This window comes from Podarcis erhardii (genome assembly GCF_964252035.2).
Source record: "Podarcis erhardii genome assembly, chromosome: 15".
NCBI classification, from domain to species: domain Eukaryota; kingdom Metazoa; phylum Chordata; class Lepidosauria; order Squamata; family Lacertidae; genus Podarcis; species Podarcis erhardii.
In genome coordinates this window covers 15,605,395-15,631,872 of record NC_138505.1, presented here as the reverse complement: position 1 = coordinate 15,631,872, position 26,478 = coordinate 15,605,395, and the positions used below count along the sequence as shown (strand labels likewise).

Sequence of the window (26,478 nt, the reverse complement as noted above, 5' to 3'; positions counted from 1 at the left end):
GTGAGACTTCCAAACCAAAATGTGCTCTTTGAAAGTGGGCGCCACAAATCTCTACGTGTAGTTTATTATCACTTGGCAGCAGAGTAGGAAAGCTGTGGTTCCTGCATTGCAGGAGGGATTGGACATGACCCTTTGGGTCCTTTCCAACTCTACAATTTTATGATTCTATGAAAGATGGGATCCCAGGAGCCAAGCACATCTGTTCTTAGAGGAGGGAGAGTGCCAGCATCAGGGACAAAGGAAAGGCATGCGTTGGACAGGGGCTGAAGAGCTGGTCTTATGAGAGCATGGGACTGAAGCCGTGGGCAAGCTCCTCTCAGATTAGATAGGACTAAAAGCTGCCTACCTTGCAGGGACATTATGTGGACAAGCATGCTGCAAATTTTAAAATGGCTTAATACAGTTGCTCCCTAACAGCAGCTGAGAAAACAGGTGCTATGGCTTTAAAGTTGCTTCCACCTACAAAGACCTGAATGACCAAGGTCCAGAGTACAGTAACTTACGAAGTCCATCTCTGCATGAATCTGGCTGCCTTGCCCTAACGTTCTCCTTTGCTGATGGCAAGTGGAGATAAGGAGAGAAGGCAGACAACCAGAAGTAAAGGGATCAAGGCATGGAGGTGTGTGTAAAATTAGGAATAGGAGATACTTCAACAATGGCACGGAGGTCCTCTTCATTCCTGGACCAGCCTGCCTTGCTGAAGGGGAGGGCAAGTGTTTGAGTCTCACACAACTCTTCATCTGGAGATGCCAGACTCCTGATGAAGAAGCCTGTGTCAGACATGGTTGTCAATAACTGGAAACCAGCAATCTCCTTTATCCACCAGAGGCTTCTGGGTGATCCACTCCCCGCCTGCCCTTTGCATGTGTGTGGTTTTCTCGTTTGGGCTTTTTATTTCCAACCTTTTAAGGCGTTCTAATATTTTAATGTGATTTCATTACCTTTTATGATATTGCGTTTGTGGCCTGACTGCTAATGGCATTTTTATGTTGCTTTACGATGCTTTGTCCCAATCGGTGCAAGGTGTGTGTGAGGAGAGGGGGTGCTTACATCAATACACCTGGGGTCTGACCCCAAGCTAAGTCGAAAGAGCTGAGCCCTCCTTGCTCTTCCTCCTCTCCCCCCACCGCTGCCCATCAGGTATCCTCTAGCAAGAAAAGCAAGGAGCTGAAGCAGGGGTGGAGGGAGGTCAGCACAATTCGGCAGGAACAGAAACAAGCCTCACTCATGGGCTGACTTCAGGCTTTCCTGCCAAGCCAGCGGCATGTGTTAGGATACAGGATTTTGTTTTGTTAAATGCACCCAGGGTTTGGGCTTCGGCCCGAAACCCTCAGCCGGGTTCTGAGCATAGACACACAGAATTGCAGAATTGGAAGAGACCACACGGGTCATCTAGTCCATCCCCTGCAATGCAGGAATCTTTTGGTGATGTGGGGCTCGAACCCACAACCCTGAGATGAAGAGTCTCATGCCAGTTGCAGGAAGTTTTGAGGGGAGCCTAAACAGAAGCAGATCTTCCAGCAGGAGCAGACAGACAAGGCATGTTGAAGGGAAGGAAAGGGACAAAATGATAGTTGTGATTCCTGCATTGCAGGGGGCTGGACTAGATGACCCTTGGAGTCCCTTCCAACTCTACAGTTCTATGATTCAATGACGTTGGGCCTTACCAGAGTCTTGCTCATTTCCAGGTGCAGCCTGGTGTGTGTGGGTGTGCATCCAACAGCTAGGCTATTAGCAAGTGGGGACTTGAGATGCAAAATGTGGGATACGTAAGAGTGGCCTGATTATTTTTACAGGCATTTAAAAATAAATTGCTGCTTCTAAGACTGAGGTTTCCATAGGGGGAGAGGGACTTCTCAGCATAAAATTACTCCATCAAGCTCCTTTGATGATTGTGAGAGGCACAATTTTTAGCTGGAAAATGGCATTATGGGAAGGGGTTAAGAAATCTCCTTCCTCCTGCCCCCCCCCCATTACTTTCTTCCTTCAAATTGCAGCCTCAGTGGCTTCATTTTTAAAAATCAAAATCTATCCCTAAAAGGAACTGCAGGACACCATGAACATGGTGTTCCACCTCGAGAACGGCAGGGCTGGAAGGAAGTACAAGCAACACCAAACAGACTAGGATGGGAAGTTTCCAGACTTGCTTTCTTGAAAAGCAAAGGGAGTACAGGGAGAGGAAAGGAAGCGGGGCTTGTTCTGACTTGCTGACCCTTCCTCCCTTGTCCATCTGCTTCTCCAGACATGCAGAAATGGGTTTCGGTGCTGGAATGCTGGAGCCAGTCTCCTCGAGTGCTTGCTTCTAAGCTCTCAAATCAGCTGTCCAACATGCCTAGCTCTGATTTCTCAGAGACGGGTGTGCTATAACTAGGGAAGCGCATTTGCTCATTACGCATCAATATAGACCATTTTTGAAGATGCTCTGATTTTTAAGAGCAGATAAGTCTAGTGCCAAAACCAACCCCTACTCCCCGCTTCTCCCATTTTGCTTCACCATTCAGGGATGGTGAAATAGGAGGCGGCTAACATTTTTTTGGGGGGGGGGGAATTCAAGGCTTGGCAAAACTTACTGCTGGTAACCAGAGCCCCTTGTAACAGCTGCCATTCAATATCTATCCCTCCCTGCCCCGCTTGAAGGCTCTGAGAATGATGATGTATTGTTGTTCTTGACGAGGGCTTCTGAATAAAAGAATGATGGTGACAGTGGGGGCACCGCCCCTTTCAAGCCCTTGTCAAAAAGAAGCCAGAATCATCAGGCTCTATTGTTTTGGGGCGGGGGGCGGGGATGTTGACCACCAGCTGACAACCGATGAACTCAGGCAGTAATGGAGAATCTCAGGGGCTGCAAACGTCTCTCCTTGGTTAGGTGGTCCCATCCTCCAGTCAAAATGTGAGCTAAAACTTTTCTCGGGGGGGGGGGGGATTTGGCTCAACACCCTAAAGAGGACACAAACCCCCAACCGCCCCTGAGGCCCACTCCCAGGTTGCCCTCCTGTAGCCGGGCTCCTCCTCTGTCCATCGCCTCCGCCCAGTTAGACCCTCCTTGGCTAGACCTCTCCCTCCCTGCCCTCCCTGCCTCTGAGAACCTCCTCCCTCCCACTGACCTGGGTGATGCTGTCCCGCATGGTGGGAGAGCGGCCACGCCGCGTTGTGGTGGTAGCCATGGTGGTGGTGGTTTCCATGATGGTGGTGGACATGTCTGCCAGCAAGGTGGTGGCTGTGGTCTCCGTGGTCATGACGGAGGGTACCTCGCCCACCAGCCGCAGGTTCCCCTCCACCTTCACATTGGGGTCGCTCTCGGCTGCCAAGGAGAGGACCTTGAGCCCGTTGTAGTACAGCCCCGAAATCTGGCCCTGGAAGGGGCGGCCTTGGTCCCGGCCTCCAATCTTGATGGCGGCCTGGCTGTTAAATATCGTCAGCTGGCGACCTGGCGGGGGAGAGGGAGGGGGGCAGGGAGCCACGGGGGGAGGAGGGGGCAGGCAGAAAGAGAAGGTGGACAATATATGAACTGGGGGTTCGGCGGTTGGGTGGTGGGGCTCAGCAGCACACAGTACACAAGAGCTGTCAAACCAGGCTGGCTGGAACTTCAGGAAGGGCAGCCCAAGCACTTCTCCCTTCACCCTCTGAGGAGGCCTGCATTTTCCTCTTCTGGTCTTTCAATGGTTCCCTGCACCACCTTGAGACCTTCTGCTCCCACCACTGACCCTGTGGAGCAGCTCTGTCCTCATGTGTCCCTCATCTGCTCATTTATCCATCTGCCTGTTCATCTATCCATCTATCTCTACCCACCCACCTTGCTCTTCCAAGCCTTCTTGAGTTTGATTAGTCTATACCCCTGGGAACCATCCATCTTTGCCTCCTATGTTTGTGAGAGGGTGCCTTTGTGGCTTGTGCTGCCCTGCCTCCCTCCCTGCCCAAGACAGACACTTCTTGGTTGGGCAGGCGGGGAAAGCGGGGGGTCAGGCAGGTGCAGGAGCACCAAAGGCTGGATTTTGCCCACCCACTCACTGCTGCTGGGGCTCCCCTGACTGACCCACAAAGTCTGACTCAATCAAATGCAATCGAGCCACTCTACATTCCTCTCTAATCTATTTTCTTCATCTTTATGGCAGTCGGATAGCAGCGTGTGTGGAATAAGAGACAGATAGGAGAGACCTTTCTTATCTCATCTGTCTTTCTTGATTCTTATTCCCTCTTTACCCATCTGCCTCTCCATCCATCCATCATGGAAATGGGTTCATTTTCTAGCTTCTTGCCCTGGCCATCCTTCATCTCTGTGCTTTCTGTTGCCCCTCCCTGAACCTTCTGTGGGATGTAGTCCGATCCCTCCCCTGCCCACCCCTCATAAGCTTTCCAACCAGCTTCCCTGCACCCTGGCTTGCACTTCAGGCCCCCTAAGCAGGACAAAGAGTGAGCGAGAACGGAGGGGGCCCAGTCAGCCGCTGGAACCCCGGTAGAGATTGGGGAAGTGAGGCTGACAAGCAGAAGGTCTTGTGGGGGTGCAGGAGGGCACGTGTGGGCACCTTGGCTTCACTCTCCCGCCTTACCCTTCCTGGATGGGGGAGTCCTTCAACTTCACTGGGCCTGGGTCATGATAAACATCTATTCTATGCTCCAGTCCTTATTTGAGGGGTGGGTATGGCTGCCTCCTGTAAATCAGCCCACTGGCATCACAGGTAGTCTTGCCCCAGCCCAACTCCCCTCAGGCCCCTGGGGGTCTTCTCCTTGCTTTGGTGGAGCAGCCTTGTGAGAAGGCAGCAGGTTTGGAGCACAGACAAGACCCTGTGCTCTACCTGCTTTAGAGGAAGTGGGCCCAGAGGGGAAGGACCCTTCATGGCACCTAACAGATAGAGGTGGGTGGGGTGGGGTGGGGTGTAAGCGGAAAAATAGCCACTGACAGTCTTTTGGGGGAGAGTCTGTGATGGGTGGCCTCAGTGTTGGGAACAGGGGAAGCAGGAAAAAATGTCCTCTGGAGCAATTTGCACTGGGGGGGGCACACATTGTCAAGTGGGGCAGGATGTGCATGAATGGAAACTGAAGGTGGGGGCCAGCTTGAAGGGGGTGAGAAGGTGAGTGAGATCCAGGCAGGGGTTAGGGAAAGCTGTGGCAGAATAGGGACCACGTTAGGTGGAATTGATGAAAGGGCCCCAATGGCTCTATGTGTGGGGGAAATACAGTGGTGCCCCGCAAGACGAACGCCTCGCAAGACGGAAAACCCGCTAGACGAAAGGGTTTTCAGTTTTGGAGGCGCTTCACAAAACAAATTTCCCTATGGGCTTGCTTCGCAAGACGAAAATGTCTTGCGAGTTCCTGTGGGGTTTTTTCCCTCCCCCCCCCCTTTGCTAAGCCCTAAGCCGCTTATCAGCTGATCCGCTAAAAGCTGCTAATCCGCTAATAGCGCTAATCCGCTAAACTGTCAATGGGCTTGCTTCGCAAGACGAAAAAACCGCTATACGAAGAGCCTCACGGAACAGATTAATTTCGTCTTGCGAGGCACCACTGTACAAGGGAAAAATTGGTGCTTGTTCAGTTAAGCCAGCAGAATGGCAGAGTGAGCCATTTGGTGTAAGGGCCAAAATAGATGCATGCGTATACAGCACGATCACATTTTGTCTGTGTGTGTTGGTAGGGGAGGTGTTTTATGTTTTTTGGGATGGCGCATATATGGGAAAAAATGTGTGTACTCAAACCACCCCCTTGGAACTGCCCCCCATGTGAGCAATCTTACCTTCTGGAACTGGTGCGCCAAACGGGCCCTCCAAGCAAGGTGGTGAACTTGAAAGCTCTTTCTGCACTAGGAAAACCAGGTGCAAAAAAAGAGCTTTTAAGCTCTCCGCCTTGCGTGCACTTAATTTGTGCAATTTCAACCAGACATCTTTCAACCGAGCAAGATGAGTTGATTGTGAGCAAGGATGTGATCCTGCTGTATAGGCATCTATTATGTAAATGAATAGCAGCCGTGTGGGGGTGAGTGGGGTTGGCCCTTCCCTCCCATTCCCCCCACTGAAAATGGCTCCCTTCAAATCAGCAGGGGGTGGGAGTGGGGGGGGGGGAACAGGGTGTCTAGGGGCTAATACAGAGGTTTCCACCCAGTCTGTGGCGTCAGTGGCATTCTGCTCCTGGGTACCAGTAATGGGGAGCTCTCAAACTCCTTCCCAGTTGGGCACTGGAGGAAAGAGGAGCCACCCAGCAAGGGTCTTCTCATGTATTGAGGACTCAACAGCAAGGTGGGCAGGACCTCAGGAATGTGGTTCATGGGTCTCAGGTGATGCCCTTGGCTTGCTTGGGTGGAGAGATCTGCGCTGATCTCCTTATGGCTGGAATATAGCCTAATGACTAAAGGGAGGTCACACCCACCCGCTTTTTGCTTTTGGCAGCACCCACCACTGTCAGCCCAGCCCCCAAGGCTGCCCACGAAAGAAGGTCCCTTCCCTCTGCTCTAGGGAATCTCACTACTTTTCGCTACTGCCCAGCTGAGATGGTGGTGGGTCTCTTCAGGCAAATTGGGGGAAAGGGGCAGTCAGCTTTGGATATGTGGGAGGCCACCTGACAAGAAAGAAGAGCATTTGAAGAGGGAAACGCATGCACCTGAATGAGCTAGTGCAGAGGGACTTTGGAAAAGCAGCCTGCCAAGGGCTGAGAATACAGAGCAGCTCCTCCTCCCCGTGCCCACCCCCGCCACCTGCTCATTAGCTGATGCCCCTGCCAGCTGCAGAGCTTCAAACTCCAGCCTGGCTGGGAGAGTCCCTCCCCCCTCGCTCACTCTTCGTTCAAACGGTTTTTGTGGGGGTTTTTTTTGTGTGCAGGGGGGAAAAAAGATGGGGAAATGTTAAAGGGACCGTCTGTTGCAACCTAAAAAAGCATCTCCAGATGGAGCCGACTGAACTTTCCTAATCTGTTATGGAAAAAAAAATAATTATAAAAAAAACCAAAAACCCCAAACAAAACCCTGACTTTAAAATAAACAGCTCTTGCTTTTTGTTCCCCCTGGAGAAGTTTGCAAGTGGATATTTTTAACCCTCTGAGTCCCGTTTTGCCCCCCTTCGTTTTAGAAACAAGATTATTGTCAGTATTATTGTTATTTTTAATGTTTGGTTTTTGTTCAGGGTTAGAATCAGGCTCAAAATAAATGGACTCCTGACAATGTTCTCCACCCTACATACCCCCACCCACCTGCTTATTGGTTTAGTGCCTTAATTAGTTTTGGTTTTCAGGAACCACTCCCCCCATTTAATGCTATTTCCTGTTTATTCCCCACCTGGCTTTTCTTTTTTCTTGTGTGAAAATGCGCCTGCACGTCTGCCCAGAGGCACCTGCGGGCCCTGGTGTGCCTCTTGCGCTGGGCCTGCCCAAACTCCCTGGCCAGAGGCATTGATGCTATATGGACATAAATGCTTGTGAGCAAAAGCCAGGAGAGCATCAAGCCTGTTTTGCTGAAATCCTGCAGCTCAACAGCAAACAAAAGAGGTAGGCTGTGTGTGTGTGTGTGTGTGTGTGTGTGTGTGAGAGAGAGAGAGAGAGAGAGAGAGAGAGAAAGAGAGAGGGAGGGAGACAGAGACGGTGGTAGGGAGGAAACAGGACTAGCGCCAAATGAAACATCTGTGGAAGCCAAGACGGCTTAGCAACCTCCAGGGAGGCATAATTCAGAAGTAAATCCGCCTGAGTAGCCGATATTCCCTGCGTGTACTTCTCTCCCTCCACCATCATTGCTGAAGCCTGCTAGAGCAGGCAGAAACCTCATCTCCAGACCCAGGATTCTTCCTGCTCCACGGCCAGTCCTGCAAGGTTGGACAGTGAGCCACGAGGAAGCAGAATCTGGAGGCAGTGGGGTGCAGGCAAGGTTTCCAGCCCTCCATAGTTCAAGGGGAGATGCTGAGGACTAGGGAGGAACTGCATGAGAAAGGAAGGAAAAGAAAGAGGCGGGGGAACAGATGAGGGCTTAGAGTGTGTTTTCAAAGTCCAGGGTACAGCCCCAAGTGTCTGCAATAGAGTGCCTCTGGCTATGTACAGAGTGCCCAGCTCTGGGTCCCTACTTCTGGCACCCACACCAGGGAGAAAGGGTGCCTCTGCAGGCTCTGCCTTTTCCTTGACTCTGCTCTCATTTTCCAGAAGTGTAAAAGCTGCCAGGAAGCACTTTGAAGCAGAGGAGGCTGGCATGGCTCAGCTGCAGACCTTGCATTCCCTAGCCCTGAAAAGCAGAAGGGAGGGAGGGAGGGAGTGGGGGCTCACTTGAGCCTCTTGGCCCCTGCCCAGGACCGGCTTCTCTCAGCACCAGCAAGCTGGCTGGGCAGGTGCCAACAGGCCAGGCTTGCAATCTGGCTTGGGTGCCCATGAAAAACAGCCCCTGCCCATCAAGAGACAGTGGGCTGTAAACGGAAATAATTAAGGGAGTAAATAATAACGCAAGTTCAAATGAGGCTCTGGGCTGTTATCTTAAGCCAAGCTGGGTGACAGGCTTTCCCATTTATTTATTTTGGAGAGGCAAATTTACAACCCAGTAGTTCTGTGTGTTGTTGTTTTTTGGATGGGTGGAAATTGAAAACATTTTTTTCTTGGTGGATTTTGTTTGTTTGTCTAGTATCAAAAGTGAGCTTATATTTTATTTTATTTTAAGTAGAAATGTGTCAGGCACATCTCAGGATGCCCCCCTCCAGTCATTGCCAGGCTAAAGAGAAATTTGCAAGTCTAATGATGCCACTCTTGGAGGCATTCAGAGGCTGCCCCCCTCCCCCAAAAAAATCTGGCCAAGAAGCAACTGCTGGAATCAAAATTTTGTGGCAACTAAAGAGCAGCCCCCTCCTCTGCCATTTCATGCTAAAAACCCGAGATGCCAACCAACCTTAGCAGACAATCCCCCTAATAGAGATTTTATTCTGAAATCAGGCAGTGCAGACGAGTGTGTGAGTGTGTGTAACAGATGTACCTGTCCAATTGTTCCCTTTCCTTGAGGGGTGCCAAGGAAAGAAATAAGCTCCCCCCCCCCAGGTCTTTTCCACGTCCTGCTTGAAGAGCTGCTTCCCAAAATGAAGCTGGACTGACGCCAGGGGCTGGCCCTGTGGCTATTCAACAACTACCTTCCAAATTCTGAACCCCAACAAGACACTCAAAGCCATCCTGTGCTCTCGCTCAAAATGGGAGGGTATGGCTTTGGGTTTTCGGGGTCACAGGAACTATACATACCAGCTCAAAGTAAAACAAACAAACAGCAGAACTCAACTTTTTGATTTTTTTTTTATCCCTTCTGGTTAGAATGCCTTTAAGATTTGGGGATGGGGAATAATCAACTAATGACAAATCAACTCATCAGGACTGAAACTGATTTTGGGGATTAGTGGGGCCTGTTTTGCTCCTCAGTCCAGAGGGTGTGTGCATCAATGCCACAATGCAAAGGGGTGTGTGTGCGTTTCTGGAGATGGTCTACTGCAGATTCAGCTCAGCCAGACAGAATCCAGCCACTGCAGTTGCACAAAAGCAGCTTCGTACCTAACCCAATCTCTCCCTCCAAGGAAGAAAATGCTCCCTTCCCCACCCACTGGGGTTGGGAGGGGTGTCCAGAGAAATGCCTCAGGAGTCCTTTTGACCCCCCCAACCCAATTCAAAAACCCCACCCCCAAAGTTCTCCTGGAAGTGGTGTGTGAGAAATGACACATAGCAGTTCAAGTGGCTGAAATGTGGAGGGTAACTGCACTCTGGAGCTTGCTCGTGGCTGTGCCATCATAGATCTTCTGAATGGGGGTTGACAAGTAAGGTAAAGCCCAAACGGAGGGAAGGGAGGGGCTTTAGGGCTGGAAAGCAAAGCCTGCGGAGTCCCTTCTTGGGGCTGCAACATGGACTCTCCTGCTCCCAACAGAAGAGCTGTGTATATAGCCTAAGAACTCGGTACCCACAAAGGAGGGTCCAAAGCTCTGTACTTCACTCTAGTTCCTATAGCTAAAAGATGCAGGGCACACCTCAGCCTGGCTTGTGAGAGTATGTGTTCAGGTACGTGTGTGAAAGATGAAAGAGAAGAGGAGAAGGAAGAGAGAAATAGTGTGTGCATGAAAGTATTGTGGATTTAAAGACACTCCACTGTTACTCACATGGATTTATCCCAATGTCGCATTTCCAGTGCTCTTCATCAAGCCAGTCCTTCAAACTCGCCCTGCACTCAAAGGCTTAAAGTGGGATGGTCTCTCGCCCACGTTTACAGCTTCACCCCTGCTAACCCTCTGAGTTTCTCCTGCTTTTTTCTTCTTTTAAAAAAACCTCATTAAACGTCCCTTTAACTTCCTTTGTTTGTTTGTTTTTGGTGATTTTGTGGCTGTTTGTTTAAACCATCATGTTATAGACATTAAAAGATACATTTAGATGCTTAATCCCCCTTTAGAAATGCAACGCCAGCGAAGACGGTTATTAAGACATTTGGAATTTATCGGTTAAAAAAACTGTTTAGCACTTGGTTTGAGTTAAAAGCATGTTAGTGTTATTAGCTGGTTAATAAATTAAGATTTAAAGCGACCTCGTCCTTTCCTTTCTTTCCTTTCTTTTTGGTCTTGTTGCTGCTACGCTTCTTCCTTCCCCACGGAGTTTAAAGTGTTAAAGGTGCAGCTCTCGGTTTGGCACAGAGCAGGGGTCACTCCTTGCCCAACACACTTCCCGGGACCTTCACAAGCAGAGGCCGTGGCAAAGCTGGTGAGAAGAAGCAGCCCAATACACTGACCCCCAAAAGTGGGGATGGGTAGACAGATGTGGCATCCACCAGGGGCTTTCAAGCAGGGCTGGCAACAGCTGTGCCAGGGCTAGCGAGCAACATGCCAAGAGGCCTGAAGAGACAACAGATGCTGCGGCCCTCCAGATGCTGCCAGACTACAAATCCCACCACCCCTTTAGGGGAAGAACCACAGTTCAGCGGCAGAACACCCACCCTGCATGCAGAAGGCACCAGGTTCAGTCCCCGCTGGCAGCATCCCCAGGCAGGGATCCTGCAGCTGCAGTCAGTGTAGGCAGTACTGAACTAGATGGACCAATGATCTGACTCAGTACAGTGGTGCCTCGCAAGACAAAATTAATTCGTTCTGCGAGTTGCTTCGTCTTGCGGAGCGCGGATTCCCCGGGTATTAACGGCTTTAAGAAAAAGGAAGCAAACCCGCAAGACGTTTTCGTCTTGCGAAGCAAGCCCGTAGGGAAATTCATCTTGCGAAGCAACTCAAGAAACGAAAAACCCTTTCGTCTTGTGCATTTTTCGTCTAGCGGGGCACCACTGTATAAGGCAGGTGCCTATGTACCTGGTCCTAATTAACCCTTCCCTGTAAAGCGTCTGCTCCTCCTCCTCTGGACATGCTTATTGACTTTGCACATTTTAAGGCCAAATGACTTCTCATGCTCCCTTTCAAGGCAGAAAAGACAGCCCTAGAAACTGCTAGGCATGGGAGTGGCTGATGCAGAGCAGAGCACCTAAAAGGATCCTGGGAACCCTCTCCCAGTCCCTTGCAATATAGGGAAAGTTGGCAGGAAGCCCAGATGAGTTTTTGGTCTTAATTGAGGGAGAATGCTTTGCATCTCAAGCCCAGGAGAGGACTCTCCATTTCCTGTTCTCCCAAGTCAGACCCTTGGTCCATCAAGTGGTGCCCCCTGATGTTGGACTACAATTCCCATCAGCCCCTGCCATCATGGTCAATGGTCAGGTATGATGGGGGTTAAGAGTGCATTGACACTGGTCACTGCTGCTCTACCCTGACTGGTAACAGATTCCAGGCAGGAGTATGCCTTTACATGACCTAGGGAATGAATCTGAGGCCTTCTGCAGGCATAGCAGGTGCTCTACCGCTGAGTTATGGTCCTGAAGATGGGGAGGGAGGAGACGTAGGGACACTAAAACCTTGGGGCTTAAAGGCAGAATGAGGCATGATGAGAGGTAGGGCTGCTTGCTGTTGCCCCACCATTTCTCTCTCCCCCCTCCCACCCCATTCCCCTGGGACAACACAGCGACAACATTCTGCCTTGCATCCTCCAGACTCCGTCAGCAACCTCAGGTGAGGCAATGATGTCACAGCACAATGATGTCACAGCCTGGACAGTCATACTCAACGGGGTGAGGAAGAGAGGGGCACCAACGTTGACATCTCATGAAATGTCTCCAGTTCAACCCCAAGCCAGGCTCAGATTGAGCCCCCAACCCTTTGGCTGGGAGGGTTCAGCCCTTGAACATGCAATGGGAACGAAGGCTGTGTCCCTGAGCACATGCAGAGTGCCATCCAGAAGCACCACTCCTGGCACATTGGGGATTCAAGGGAAAGGGTCCCAAAGCGGGCTACACCTTCTCAGAGGCCTTCTAAGGACAGTTATGCCCCACCCCTCATCTTACTCCCTCCCACCTTTAGAAGATCCATCCTCACCACTCATCACAGCTCTCTGACCTTGTCACATCAGAAGAGCATGTCTGTAACTGGGTCAGGCCAAAGGGGCCTGCTCCTTCTAGCACTCTGTTCTTCTCAGATGGCCCAAAGGGAAGTCTTTAAGCAGCAGCACTCCTCTGCCTGATTGGCACACAGACATGCTCCACCTCCAACAGGGGAGGTAGAACATCATCACATCATGCCCCCCCTTCTTACTATCCTTTATTCATTTTTCACAGCTCCCCACCCTCCCTAGTGCTGGAGTATCACCAAGACGATGCATAAGAGCTGTGGCACTTCCCTTGGTGCGAGGCACCACCCAGAAATATATGCAAGAGCTATGTGCAGCTAGAGACAATCTATCTACTGCCCATGGAGTCTCTTCCCAGATGTGGCAACGCGCAGCAGGAAGCCTGTGCCTTGGAATGAGGTGTGTGTTTGGGGAGAGGGACGGAGGGGGTCCCACTCTGTGCAATGAGCCCCAATTCCTTCTGAGAAATCCTACCCCGCCCCCATCTTCAGTCACCAGCCTTGAGCCATGGCCCTGCATGAAATATTCTGCTGGGGTGGGGGGCAGGAAGAGGAAGGGAGGAAGGAGAGTGAAGGACGGGTCAAGGGGCTGAGAGGGGAGAGGACTGCACCTTTAAACCTTTATTTTTTGTGTTTTGCTTGCTTGCTTGTTAATTAACCGGAATTAATTATTGTTAATTACCTTTGTCGAGTAGCCACTCATCTACTACTCGACCGAGCCGATACGGAATTCTCTGTCTAGCAATCGCCAGCCGCTCATTATCACTGTTCCCTTCAAAGAGTTTAGAGAGAGATTTGCAGATGGTTAAAAGAAAAAGAAGGAAAAAAAGAGTAGAGAGAGAGACATAACACGCCATCTGGAAGGTCAAAGGTCAGAGGTTAGCACGTTTAGAGAGGTCAGACTAAGCTCAGGCAAACAGCAGGTTAAGCGCTGGCTCGAAATTAGCTGTTAGTTTTCCATTAGTTAGTTTGCTTTTTTGTGTTTTTGTTTTGAGGGGAAGCGGGGGTCAGTGGGGGTTTGGTTGGAGGTTTAGCGGTTTTAGCCAGCAACGGAGAAAGCTCTAGTTACACGGTTTAGTCAGGTTTAAGTGTTAGAATGAGTAGATGGAGGTTAGAAGGATTTATGCTGCACCAGGGAGGGAGAAAAGCCTCCCTGGGTACATTATTTTTGTTTATTAAATTCACTTTATTAGCAGACTTTAATCCCTAGTCACAAAATGGGAAGGGAGGGGAGGAAAGCATCACACAGTCAAACTCTCTTTAAAAAGTCCCTTTCCCAAACTCTCAGCCATTGTTCCCCCACCCCCACCTTATTTCTTCAGCCATCATCCCCCACCCTGCCATTCCCTTCAAACCACTCTCACCTCCCCCCCGCCCCCCCAACAGCCCACAAATCTGCCCTGCATTTGTATCTGGACAAAGGCAAAGAAGTTCAGCCATCTGCATCGCAGAAGAATTTGGGTCAGGACCAGTCCTCTTTTTTCCTTTTCTTTCGCAGGACACTGCTCAATGACTAATGAAGCCATATTGGATCCCATGATGTCACCTAGAAGGTGTGACACACCAGTGGGACTCTGCTGAGGAGGCACATGGGCTTGGTCCTCAGAGCCTTCCCTCTGCTCCCGAACGCCCTTCGCTATATTTTTAGCAACACAAGGTTGGAATCACACACAATGAGCCATTGAAATGCAAGTGGGGAACTTCCCTCGGCCAGGCAAAATGGACACCCCTTTTTCAAATGCCTGCCCCCCATTTGCTGTCTTCCCATCATGAAATGACACTGGTAAATCTTCCACTTTGGGCCAAAAGGTGCCTGGCAGGTTTCAAAGATTTAGGGCTGGAGACAGGGATGTCCCTAACACCTGTTGCTGGGAATCGCAGGTGGGGAGAGCTCTGCTGCTCTGTCACTCAAGTCCTTTTGCTTAAAGGGGCTTCCCTTTGGGGCACCTGGTTGGCCCATGATTCAGAGCTAGATGCCCCCCCCCCCTTTGGCCTCATCTAGCAGGCTTTTCTGAAGTTCTTGTGCAACCTCCAGCCCCAGAGGCAGTCTAGCTTCCTAGCTACTTAGGGTTGTTTGGCCACTGTGAAAACAGAGTAATGGGCTAAATAGGCTCCCTTTGGCCCAGTCCAGCAGCAGGGCTCTTACATGTCACTATTGCTAAACCAAAGGGGATTTGGAAACTAGAATGTCCAACAGAATACTTGAAAACATCCCAAAACTATAATTGCCTGGGGATCTTTGCAGCAATCTTGCCGTGGGGTTTGGCAAATGCCCCACAACCGGAACTCCTTGACGCTTTGCAGGAAGCCAAGGAAGTTAAATGAGCTTCAGAAGTGTCCTGAGATGCCTCCCAGTGGTCCTTCGGGCCCAAAGAAAACACATTTGAGAAGGACACAAACAGTTCTGTGAAAGAGGACATGAAGCCCCAACCTGAATTGCAGAGGCATGGCTCTCAGCCTGACGTACCTGCCAGGGTGGGAGCCTTTGCACTACCCTGAGTATGAGGAAAGGCATGCTAAAGGAGATGACAGCTTCTGGAAGAACTGGATGCTTGGCATGTGCTCTGGGGCCTGGCAACCGTTAAGTCTGTGGACCAGGGGCACCCCAAAAGCTGGAAGCCAACAGGATTCCTTTCCCAAAGAAGAAAACTGGAGACAATCTAGCTGAGAAAGTCCAAGAAACAAGGGTGGATCCAGGGCCCGGTCCTCACTCAAGTCAGGGCGCAGGAAACTTCTCCAGCATCTGGAACCTGGATGCAATCATAATGCAGGAATGCCTGAGCATGCACAGAGCGCCTTTCGCTCAGCAGCACTGTGATAAACACAGCTGGTCTCCAGATGTCAGGGGCCACGGATGCCCAGGGAGTGAGGCTGGCTCCTCTCCTTAAACCGAGTGTCATCAAGCCAGCCTTTTGTCACTGTGCACAGATGCAGAGGAAAGTGGCTGTTGCAAGGAGGCAGGTGGCATCTCTCAGCGCCAGGTGGAAAACTGATCAACCATCAACTAGCATGGCAAAGGTAGCAGGGTCAAGGCAGCCATGTGGAGGCAGGCAACGTTCAGTAGGAACGGGGAGCAGGGCGACTCTCGCAGAGGATCATCTGGCGGGTGCTGGCTCTGCAACGTCTCGGCCTTGGTAAAAGGGGCCAGCAAGACTGGTTCTCCTCTGTCTCTGTTTTCCAGATGGCAGAAAGTGCTCCCCACTGAGGCTACAACAGACTGTGCCCTTTGGGTGGGCCCAGGAGGATGCCCAGAGGAAAGGACGAGATGTACAAGCTCCGGGACGGGGAGGGATCCTTTTGTTTCACTTCAGGGGTTCGGCCAAAATGTTGAAGCGGAACAGTAGGAGAATGGAGGAACTGTTCAAGCAGGTAGCTTTAAGAAGTGGTTGGGGTTTTTTTAAAGGGAAACAGCGTTTTGGAAAAAAAAAAGCGGGGGGGGGGAGCCCCACCCCACAAAACTGTGCCCTCCAAACTGGCATGCTCAGTTCACCACCTGCAAACAGGGTGTCCCACCCTCAAGTTCTTTAGGGGGATTCCCGCTGTCGTGAAATGTAGCAAGGTGAGAGCTCCCCCCCCCCCATTCAGTACCAGTGGCTGAGAATTTGACCCTGTTCCTCAACTTCATTTTGTAATCCAAAGTGTATACGAACACACTTTGCAGGGGGTTGGAGTAGATGACCCTTGGGGTCCCTTCCAACTCCACAATTCTATGATGTAAAACCACTGAAGAATCTAAATAACTGAAGGGTGTTAGTAAACAAACAAAACTCCTTGGAACCATTTCAGAATGGGGGATTTTTAAGCCTCTGTGAATGCAAGGCTGGTTTTCCAAGGAGTGGGTGGATTTGCAATTGCCGTATGTGTGTGTGTGTGTGGGGGGGTGCTGCTCCACTGGGGCAGCGGCCCCTCCCCATTTTTGCTCCTCATTCCATTCTGCAATTCAGCCCCTAATTAGAGGCGGTCAGGGACTTTTCATGCTCTCATTAGCTTCTGTATTAACGAGGCGATTAACATCTTTTAATTAAAAATACGCCATCCTCAGAAAGTGACCCGAGTCTCTAATCAGGATCCGGCTTGGGAGGGATTCCTGCTGCACAACCCTCTCTCCATGAGCTGGACTGTGCGCTAAACACACGTCAAAGCCCCCTTGCCACCTCCCACTGTATACCCATGGGAAGAGCAGAAGGGGGAAAAGCAACAACAAAATCCGCACACACCACATTTTGTTTCAGCAAGAGGCTCTACTGTAAGGAAGGGTGGTGTTGGTGAAAACGAAGCTGCAGACCAGGCAACAAAGACCCTTCAGTGCATTGTGGGTTATTTAAATGCCTGGCATGGCGTAATTCTGCACGTTTGCTAGATGGAAGGTAAATGACCAAGCGCCAGCTTGCAACGCAAGGGGCCAGAAGTCTTGTCCCCCCCACCCCACCCCTGGTATCCCAGCAAAAGCTTTGAACAGGGGCAAATCGCTTCAGCAGCTGGATCTTAGGATGTCAGGAGCAGGAGCTCCACCTCTGTCAAGGTGCTGGGTCTTGAGGAGGGGTCTGTGGAAATGGTGAGTTGCAGCACTGGGCATGAAGCAGGGGAGGGGAATAGAGGAACTGGACAATAACACACACACCAGACACTTGGGTGTTTTAAGGGGAGAAGGCACATTGAGACTAAGCACTGCAGCTGGTTTGAAATGGATTCATTTGGCAGGGCCAGACTCACCTGGGGGTGAAGGGAAGCAGATCTAAAAGCCAGTGGTGGTGCAGGGGGTAGAGTGTCAGGCAAGGACCTGGGAGGGAGCAGGGTTCAAATCCTAACTTGGCCACAAAGCTCAGTGGGTGACCTTGAGCTCACCACTCATTTTCAGCTTAACCTACTTCACAGGGTTGTTGTGGTGAATAAAGGAAGGGGAGAACCATGTGTGCCACACCTTGAGCTCCTTGGGAGAAAAAGGTGGGATAGAAATGAAATAAACAAATAAATCTCTGGCTGATGTACAGTAGAGACACAAGGGCTCCTGACTGTTTTAACAGAAAAAGCTTCTGCTCTCCCACCACCCACCCCAATTACGCTGCTGAAATGAAAATTTGGAGTGGGGAATGACGGCATCCAGGAGATTTTTGTGAAAAGGGACTGTAAGCTCCGTTCTGATGCTGAAAATAAATTCTTAGGATGAAGACCTGCCCAGTTTCTGAATTTAAAGTAATTGGCTCTCCCTACTCTGGGTTACTACATTGCACCAGGCTTCTGCTGGTAGATCTTTTGGTTCTATATAAAAAGCAAATCAGATCCCAGAAGACTGACATCTGCTTTCCTCTGCTCTAATGCCAGATGTGTGAAGACTGGTTGTAGTTACTCAAAAGGTAAATGCACTCTGCAGGTACTCAGAGGCTGACATAAAAATCAGCGTTCAGGATTAAGCCCCGTGGGTCACTCTTCTACAGTTGTCGAGTGGGGCTGAATTTCACAGAAACGTTAAACCGCAGATCAGAAATTCAGATTTCTAACTAGCGTGCAGCATCTTCTGCATGAAAAGGGAGCTCAGAATCAACAGGAATATTTGGTGCCATCACTTGATTTTGGAGCTCCTGAGTGCCACAGGATTTTCCTCCCAACGCTTTTAAGCGAATTGCCTCGGTGGTATTTTGTCAAGAGGGATTATTAGCTTCGTTTAAAAAGAGTCTCAAAATACCACCTGGATTTTGATAACAGTAATATTTATTTTAATTGGTTAATTAACCAATCAATCGTTTAAGGGCAAGGCAGTTAATCGACTGAGAGCCTTAAAAGCCATCCCCGGCCTTGGATGAGCTGTCTGTCATTAGGAGAGCGCAGGCGAAGTGGGTTTCTTTAATGTACACGGAAGGAAGGAAAAAGCCAAACCGCTGAAGAGGAGGAAAACCCTGGTGGCAGAGGAGAGAGGCAGCCAGGAGGAACAGGCAAAGAAAAAGGAAATACTGCTGCCACCTCCAGCAAATGTGGGGCAATAAAATAAAGAAAGCAAATGGCACACATATGTGCCCTCGCCCAGGGGACTTCTGGAATGTGGCTAGCAGGTTCTGCCCTCCACTTAACCCTACCTCTGTTTGGTTATGAACTCATGGGCCTCAGTTTCTATCATCTGTAAAATGGGGACAATATTTGAGGATAACAGCTTTATATATATATTTATATGTATCTGAGTTCCTTTTGAGGGGAAAATCAGGAATGAATGTAGCTATCCCTCTCCACACTGTCTGGCATGAGGGACCCTGTTCTCCTTTTGGAGGTTGCCCTGGAGTTTTCAAAGGCCCTGAAAAACCTGAGGAGCCTCTGTGAGTGGAGGAGGGCCTCTCATTGCAGACAGCTGCCCCTTAACTCATGGGCCCAAGCGTCCTTGCTCCCTTTTTCTGGATCAAGAAGCCCCTGCAGAAGGCTAGGTGTACTCTTCCTAATGAAGATGAGAAGGCCAACTCCCAGGTGGATGGGTGTATTTTGTTTTTAGGAGACTCTCACAAGAAACAGAAGGTTGAAACCTGATTCATGGAGAGTCCAAGGTACCCTGCTTCATCTTTTGAAATCAAGGTTAATTTAAATAATGGTTTCATACATTACATACACACACCTGCATCAAAATGTACAGAAAGAAAACCTGCAGCTTTTAAAAATGAATTTTCCCACCTGACCCTTTGCTTATTTTCCAAGAAAAGGATTTATCAGACACATGGAAATGCCCACTGAATATGTTGTTTACAGCAAAATAGGGCCTCCATGCCAGATTTAGTACTTTTTTCTCCCTCAGAAGGCTGAACCTCATTCACTGGTTTGATTATTACTTGGTTTTTCACAAAACTGCAAAAAGATTCCCCCAAGGAAAGCTCAGAGATTGATCCTGATTGTGTCCCTGAGTGGGGATTCTGTAACTCAGCTGCTGGTTATTAAAGCCTGGGTTTCCTTTTCCAGTTTCTGCATCCCAAGACATGGGCCCCAGATCCTCCCTCCTCCTATTGCACCCTACATGCAACCAGAAATTCAAAGGTTTGGGACCCTCTCTTTTAAGATAATCCAAAGGACCCCACAGCAAACACTCTGTATGTAAAGCACTATTACTTTTTAAAAACAGGTACATTATCTTCAGCTGAGGTTCTTTACTGTTTTAAAAACAGGTTGCCTTTTCAACACTCTTCATTCCGAAGCCATCAAGAAACTAGAATGGTAAAGCATTTGGGACATGGGGAAAAAGTGCCAAAAGGAAAGAGAACTGGACTTCTATATTTAACTGGGGGAGGGAGAGTCATACAGCCCATCAACTCCAGAGTCCATGGATGCCTAGCAGCTGCCACTCCTGCTTTTTTTCCAGACAATGGCGGCAAAAGAGACCTGTGCCCGCTGCTTGGCACCCTCCAAGGTAACACAAGGTATGCCTGTGGAGAGCAAGTCCTGGGGAGAGGGAGTACAGGGCTTCTCCCCATTTGCCTCCTCTGAAGGCAGGGGGTGGGACCCTTCCTCCTCCATAAAGGGCTTCCAAGGATGGGGTTTGTGTTGTCTCTCTGGCTGGGTCCGAGTGAGCGGCAGAGAGAGCTGTCAGGCTCCTTGGCAGCCTTAAACTGTTGCGTTGGGTTTCTTAATGGCCTAGAGAGCCATGTTGTCAGTCAGAGTGTCCACTGGCACAGGCGGATGAAGGTGTGCTTCTTGGGAGGACTGGCACCTCTCACTTGGGTCTCACCAAGTCTGCAGACTAACCAAAGTGGCCTGTGGAGGCTGCAATCCTCTGGCAGAACAAAGAATTCCATCAGGCTCAAAGTTCTGTAAGTTTCACCACCTCCCTTACTACTTCTGAGGGCTGACTTGCATGACGCCTTCTCATGCCCGCAGGTTCGGATTCCTGAACGATGATATAAATGTTTTGCAAAGCAAGAGCCTCATGTGTCCTTTCCTCTTCAGAAAAAGCTGGTCTTCTGGGCTTGATTCAAAAACGCATGATGGCCACTTTGAAATGCAGCCTTGCAGAATCTACACGATAGTGCAAGAGGGCAGCTCCCAGGTTTTCACAGGGGAACAGCGAAGACAGTCCAGTGGCATTGCGTGGCCTCCAGGCTGAGTTAGCACCGGGCGAAAGGTGACCTCCATGCTGGAGAGTGTGGCCCTGAGCACCCAAGGGTGGAAAGCCAAAGCAGCTTAATAAGGGGTATTGCAGGAAGTGGCCCCAGATGGAAAGGACGCCCCTAAAAAGCAGTGAGGGATGATGATCCGCCGAAAGCCCAACTGCAGCTTGTCTCGGGGTGCCTGTGGAGCCTGAGAAAGGTGTGGGTGCCAGCAACATCTGAGCTGCAGAGCTCCCTGCAATGGGTGCCAAAGCACAGGTGTGGGGGCAGTGTAAAGGCCCACAAAGTGTGTGCCTTGCTGCTTTCTCAAGACCTGTAACAGCTTCATAGCTACTTGTGCAGCGGGCAGAGGATCCACAGCACAGCGGGGAGGAAGGGTCAGGGCTCAGTGGTTGAGGATCTGTTTTCCATGCAAAAGATCCCGGGTTCAGTCCCCAACGGCATCTCCAGGTGTGGTTGGGAAAGCTTTCCCACCTGAAACCTGAGATTCTGCTGCCAGTCAGTGCTAGATGGACCCTTGGCCTGACTCAGTAGAACATAACTTCTACCTCCGTAAGGCTGGTGTGCGGCCCCTGGTGTGCAGTTTGGTGCATGCCTGAGCTGTGGCGGCAGCTCCTGGCTAGCAGAGGCTGCGCTCCACTCTCTGCAGCAGCGCTGGGCATCAAAGAGACTGCACAATCAGGCCAGCGGGACGACAGGCTGGGGAGAGGCACTTTGTTGAGGGGGGGCAATGGAGGGGAGCTGGATCAAAGTGGCTGGCAAATCCCAGGCGGGCAGGAGCTCTCCCTGCCTTGCCTGCCTGCGGCACTAATGACCTTGATTAGGTTTCGCCCTCCCCTCACTCCCCCCGCCCCGCTGTTCTATGGTTCCTGCTGGCTCCTGGCGGGAAGGGAGAAGCCGCCGCGCTTGTGTGTGATTCAGCCACCAAACGATGGGAGGAAATGGATCCTGAACGAAGGCCCTTCCAGGCTGGTTGCACTGCCAGGCACAAATGCAGCCATGAAAACCCCAGCTCCCCATGGTCTCCCAGGCACCCCACCCCACACTTTGAGACACCCCCACCCTGGCTCAATGGAGGTCGGAACCCGCCTGCATCTCTGCTCATGCTCCAAGATCCAGTCTGCTCATGCTGCCCCTCCCAGCCTCAGAGGCAGAGCACTGGGCTGCTGTGGCTGTGACAGGCAAGAAAGGAGGCTTTCATCATGGGAAGGTGGGTATCTGCTGGGGCTCCCCTTTCTGCCCCTCACGCTCTCCATAGCTCTCCCCTCTAGTCTTCACCCTGTTGCTGCCCCCCCATTATTGACTCCCCCCTCCCTGCTCCGGTGTCCTCTTTCATTCCCTGGCATCTACATTGTGTGCAAAGGACCTGGACCTTTTCTGCAATTGCCAACCTTTTCAAAGAATAAAGGAGATTAGAATGAGATACGCTCAAAGCACTTCTCTCTTGCTGAGAAGGGCTGTAAAAATTATTTGATAGCAGAAAAATGCCAGCGGCTAACAGAATGTCAAGGGCCCAGGGGGACGGGTGGAAGGGTGTTTTTTTTTGGAAAAAATAAATAAGGGGGGAAATTATAGACTTAGGATCCAGTTTCAAATCCTAGTCCAACTCCGAGACATCGCTCTCTCACCCAACCCCACCCCCCCGCCTCAGTTTTCCACCTGCAAAAATACGAGTGAGCGGCCCACCTCCCAGGCTTCAGAACAAAGGAGACAGCACAAATGAAAGAAAATGGCTGCTGTACTGACAGCCAGACAGGGCAGCTGGGCTGGGGCCTAGACTGCTACAAACAGTGAAAGAGAAGATGGAGGAAGAAGTGCAAGGGGACTTCCACCCTGGCTCTTGGCTGAAACCCCTTCTTGATTTTCTCAAGCTCTCTCTCCACCCTTCTTCAGTTGTGCCCAGAGGAAGCTGGCTGGCTGGCTGGCTATGTGGCAGACTGGCAAGGACAGCTGGACCCTGGCAAAGAACTGGGCATCACCAGCCTTTTCTTCCACATGTGGAGAGGGGGCTCCAGAGCTCAACTGATGTTTAGATTTTTCTGCTTGCCTTTTGAAAATAAGCAAACTTGCGACAAATTCCCCTATCTATCCCCTCCTGGCACACACTTCATTCCTGCAGGGACCCACCCGTTTTCCTGGCTACTTTTCCTCACGACCCCCGTGAATGGCTACCCCCACTTGTCCCGAGAGGATCTAGGGCTCGCTGGTTCAAGGGAAAGAGTTTTACTTAAGGTGTGAGGGGCCCTGGGTTCAAATTCTGAACAAGTCCTGGGCAAAGGAAAGCCTGTACCTGAGAGACTTCCCTGTGGGGAGGGACCCCGGCTCAGTGGCAGGGAACCCCCTTTGAAGACAAAAGTCCCACCACGGCAGCATATCCAATTAAACAGAGCAAGCAACAAGTGATGGAAGGGAGAGTGCTCTGCTTCAGCTCCTGGGGAGACACTGCTGGGCCAGATGAACAGACAGCCTGACCTGGCAGTAGCTTCGTAAGAACCCCAGCCCTGACATTCTTTTCTTCTTGGTCTTCCTGGTCCCGGGTAAGTGCTAATGGAAATGGCCAAAGACTCTGCTGACCAGGAGCTGGCAAAAAGGATCCCGCCCATCCGCCCACCTCACTGCTTGGTGGAAATGCTCAGAGGGCCAGGGTGGTTCCGACCTCCATGGTGTGGGGGAGACAGGATGAGGGGCACGGCAGGCATTGCCTCCCAGTCCCTACCTGCGGGGTATCGCTCATTGATAGGCCAATTGTCCACCTGCAGCGTTGCGTTGCCACCGCTCCGGGTGAAGCGCACCACGTGGTACTTGCCGTCGTTCACCATGGCGTTGCTCTCCTCGATGGTGATGTCGTCCGTGCCCACGTTGAAAATGACCCCAACTGTTCCCTGGTCCTGTGAGGAGGCAACAGAGGGGAGAGAAGGACAACAGAGTCAGAGCAGGGGTTAGCTGGGAGGTCAGAGGGGCAAATTCCAGCAGAGGCTGGGGAGGAAGGAGCAGAGGTCAAGGGGACTTTGTTGCAGCCAGGCATCTATGGTGATGAACACATCTCTGGCCCCCTGGCCCTGGCTCCCACCATTTTTAAAAAGGTAAGACTTCCGAGACACATGAAGCCTGCAAAGTAAGAACTGTGCCTATAGCAGCTGACAGCCATGTCTCCTGTGCCTTTATATCAGTTTTTCCCACAGTTAACAAGGCTGTGCCATGGACAGCAGCCAGACAAGCCCTGCTGAGAAAGAGAAACCCAACTCTTTTCACTCCTGTTGAGTTTGCAATGGACATGTTAATAATCAGTGTTACTAGGAAGGGGGAGCAGTGGCCTGTTCCCTGTGGCATAGGTCTTCCCATTTGGCCTGTTGGTGGTGGGAAATAGGAGGTCTGATCTGGTTTACCCAGTTGGAGTGTTTGAGGTTCAAAAAGGAACAAGTTAGGGCATTCTAAAATGCAATCTTGGGTTGTGGGTGCTCTGCCAGCCCAGGAACCCAGTGGTGAACCACCTCTTGAGAGGAGCCTGCCTGCCACTTTAGTTATCTTTGGAGGGGTCCCCACACTGTAGTTACAGTGAGGCAGGTGGTGTCTGGGAGAGAGACTTCTCGGTGGGGTTCCCAATTTGCAGAATGCTCTCCCCAGGGACATTTGCTGTCTCTTTTGCACAATGAAATACTGCTTTATTTCCACAAGATTGAATCTATAATGGAAATTGTTCAAGTTCTGATGTTTTATAATATTTTTTCACTAGTCTTCCTTAAAATTTTTATTTATTTATTTTTGTATTTGTGCCAAATAAAGAAGTTACAAAGATACATGCAACACAGGATGTATTTTTAAAAAGTTAAGAAATAAATTGTCAACTTGTGTAATTTATAAACAATTTAAAAAACACGAAATGCTCCAAGTGCCAGACGCTGAACATGGAACCTTCCGGATATGCTCTCCCAGAGAGCTGTGGCCTCTTCCCCAAGCAGAGAGGCGCCATCAGGAACCAAGAACACCCTTGGGCTGAGTGGCTTTTCTCCAGAGAGTCCTCCAGAGGGTGTTTCGCAGTGGCAGAAGCCTTTTCTGAGTCGCAGAGAGCCCCATCCACTTCCTTCATGGGAAGTGGTCCAACTGGTAGGACCAAAGCATCCCCTCACTCCCTCTCACTCCTTTGGCACCCACTCCACTCATTTCCTCCCTCTTTATGGAGCTGGGGGGGGGCAGTGACTTCAACCCGGCTTTCTGCAGGGGTCGGCCAAGTTGTCCGTGGGTTACTGCAGAGACCAGCTTTGGCACGCTGGCTCCCAAACACCCTACAACCAGCTGCCTGTCAGGAGCTTAGGACTAAGCAGGATGTGGCTGGCAAACAGGGCCATCTCTCCATGAGATGGTAGCAGCAGCGGAAAGGCAGTCTTTCCCACATGATCTTCCTGCTAGATTTCTGTTGTCCTGGCTTGGCCTGGAGGTCTGCTTCCGGGTTTGGTGCAAAACGGGCCAACTCTTGCAGGCAATTCTAGACCAGGGGAGGGGATGGAAGACAGATGTTGCCCCAGAGGGTCCCGAGAAGGCTTACTCCACTGCCTCCTCTGTGCTGCTTTCAGGTATCCCCGCTTCAGCTTGGGGCCCCCACCTCTCGCCCTCCTTGCACCGCTGTCACCAGCTCGCTTGCTGCAGCTCTGAGAATCAGAGCTCCCTTAATCCAGTTCCTGGTGCAGCCCGGATTGACAGCGCGCTGCCTAATCTCGTTTGCCTCATCAATAAGCTAACGATCAGGGCTGCTTAATTTCATTTGCAGCAGAGCGGTAATTAATCCACTTCTGCAGCCGCCTCTCTGGAAAGGAGCAGAAGAGCTGCAGGGCGAGAAGCAACCTGTGTAGGAGTTGGGGTGTGGAGTAGAAAGATATTTTTTTTGTGTGAGGCAGGGTAGGGTGGCAGAGGGCTGTGTGTGTGTGAGCTACACCTCTCCCTTTCCCACATTCACAGTTGCCAGACACAGCCTAACATGCCAGGGAGTCACAGGAATGCAGGAAGCTGCCTTGAGTCAGACATTTGATCCCTCTAGATCAGTACTGCCTGCCCTGATGGACACTGGCTCTCCAGAGTTTCAGGCAGAGGACAATTACCAACCCTACCTGCAGATGCCAACACGGATCAAGCCTGGGACCTTCTTCATGCAAAACAGAAATTCTACCACCGCATTCTCCAGTTTCAGGTACCAACAGTGCCAACCTTTGCCTGGCTACAGAGAAATACAGCACCATTGACTTTGATGGGCCTTGCTTCGGATTGCAGCCCAAATCCCTTCCCTATTATCTCAAGAGCACTTGTCCCCCACATGCCCCCGCCTCTCAGAGTCTAGTTTAATAATCTGGCAATGCGAGAGCCGAAGAAAGCACACACTTCGTATGCAAGACAAGCTCAGTGGCCTGTTCAGAGAAAAGCCATTCAGCGGAAACCTTGGAACTGGGGTCCACTTTGGCCCAGCTGTATGCATCCCTCCTGCCTGTGCATAATATGCACGAGCTTCCTCTTTGGGAGCATTTTTTCATCAGTCCATAACTCATCGTGGGCTGTTCCTTCTGAGCAAGGGTGCTTATGTGGTTATAAAGAGCTTGAGATGAGTTATGGGCGCCCAGAGCACACACGGTCACAATTCAAGCTGGCTGTCACCCTAAGTAACAACCGGCTCCCAGTGGAGCAACTGAGTACTGGCAGAGGTTCTTTCCCTTGGCCAGGCAGGGGAATTCACACCACCCATTTCCCATCCCTGTCCCCACCTTAACTTGCGACTGTCTACACCAGAAATTTTTAGATGTTTCCAGTTTCCTGCCACAGAGCCTAGATGGTGCTTCATGTCCAATCATTTCTACACAAAACCTATTTCCCAAAGTCAAGGCTCATATTCAGAATACAAACATTACAGTGACACAGAGCATGTGCAGACTGCCTTTCTTGCATCACTTAGTGAATGTCACCCAGCCTCCACACATGTGGCCTTGGGGAATCTGGCTTCCCAGGAACAGCTTCCA

The 26,478-nt window shown here is 50.7% G+C and overlaps 1 protein-coding gene and 1 long non-coding RNA gene across 28 annotated transcripts in view; one reads left to right on the top strand and one right to left on the bottom strand.

The window, feature by feature from the left end:
- Positions 1–26,478, bottom strand: part of NRXN2 (neurexin 2) — a 303,692-nt gene that overhangs the window by 32,901 nt on the left and 244,313 nt on the right. For 21 of the 27 annotated variants that reach the window (XM_081842385.1, XM_081842384.1, XM_081842386.1 and 18 more), the window contains 3 exons: positions 23,196–23,367; positions 13,087–13,176; positions 3,105–3,427 (listed from right to left, as the gene is read on the bottom strand). In XM_081842385.1, the coding sequence (XP_081698511.1) occupies positions 3,105–3,427; positions 13,087–13,176; positions 23,196–23,367 (585 nt within the window). The remainder of the gene's footprint in view (positions 1–3,104; positions 3,428–13,086; positions 13,177–23,195; positions 23,368–26,478) is intronic. The other 6 variants (XM_081842390.1, XM_081842391.1, XM_081842381.1 and 3 more) reach the window with 1 other exon arrangement.
- On the top strand, positions 10,390–14,818 carry LOC309330725. Its single transcript, XR_014151549.1, has 3 exons — positions 10,390–10,671; positions 12,614–12,804; positions 13,903–14,818. It is a non-coding gene; the product is annotated as an uncharacterized lncRNA (long non-coding RNA).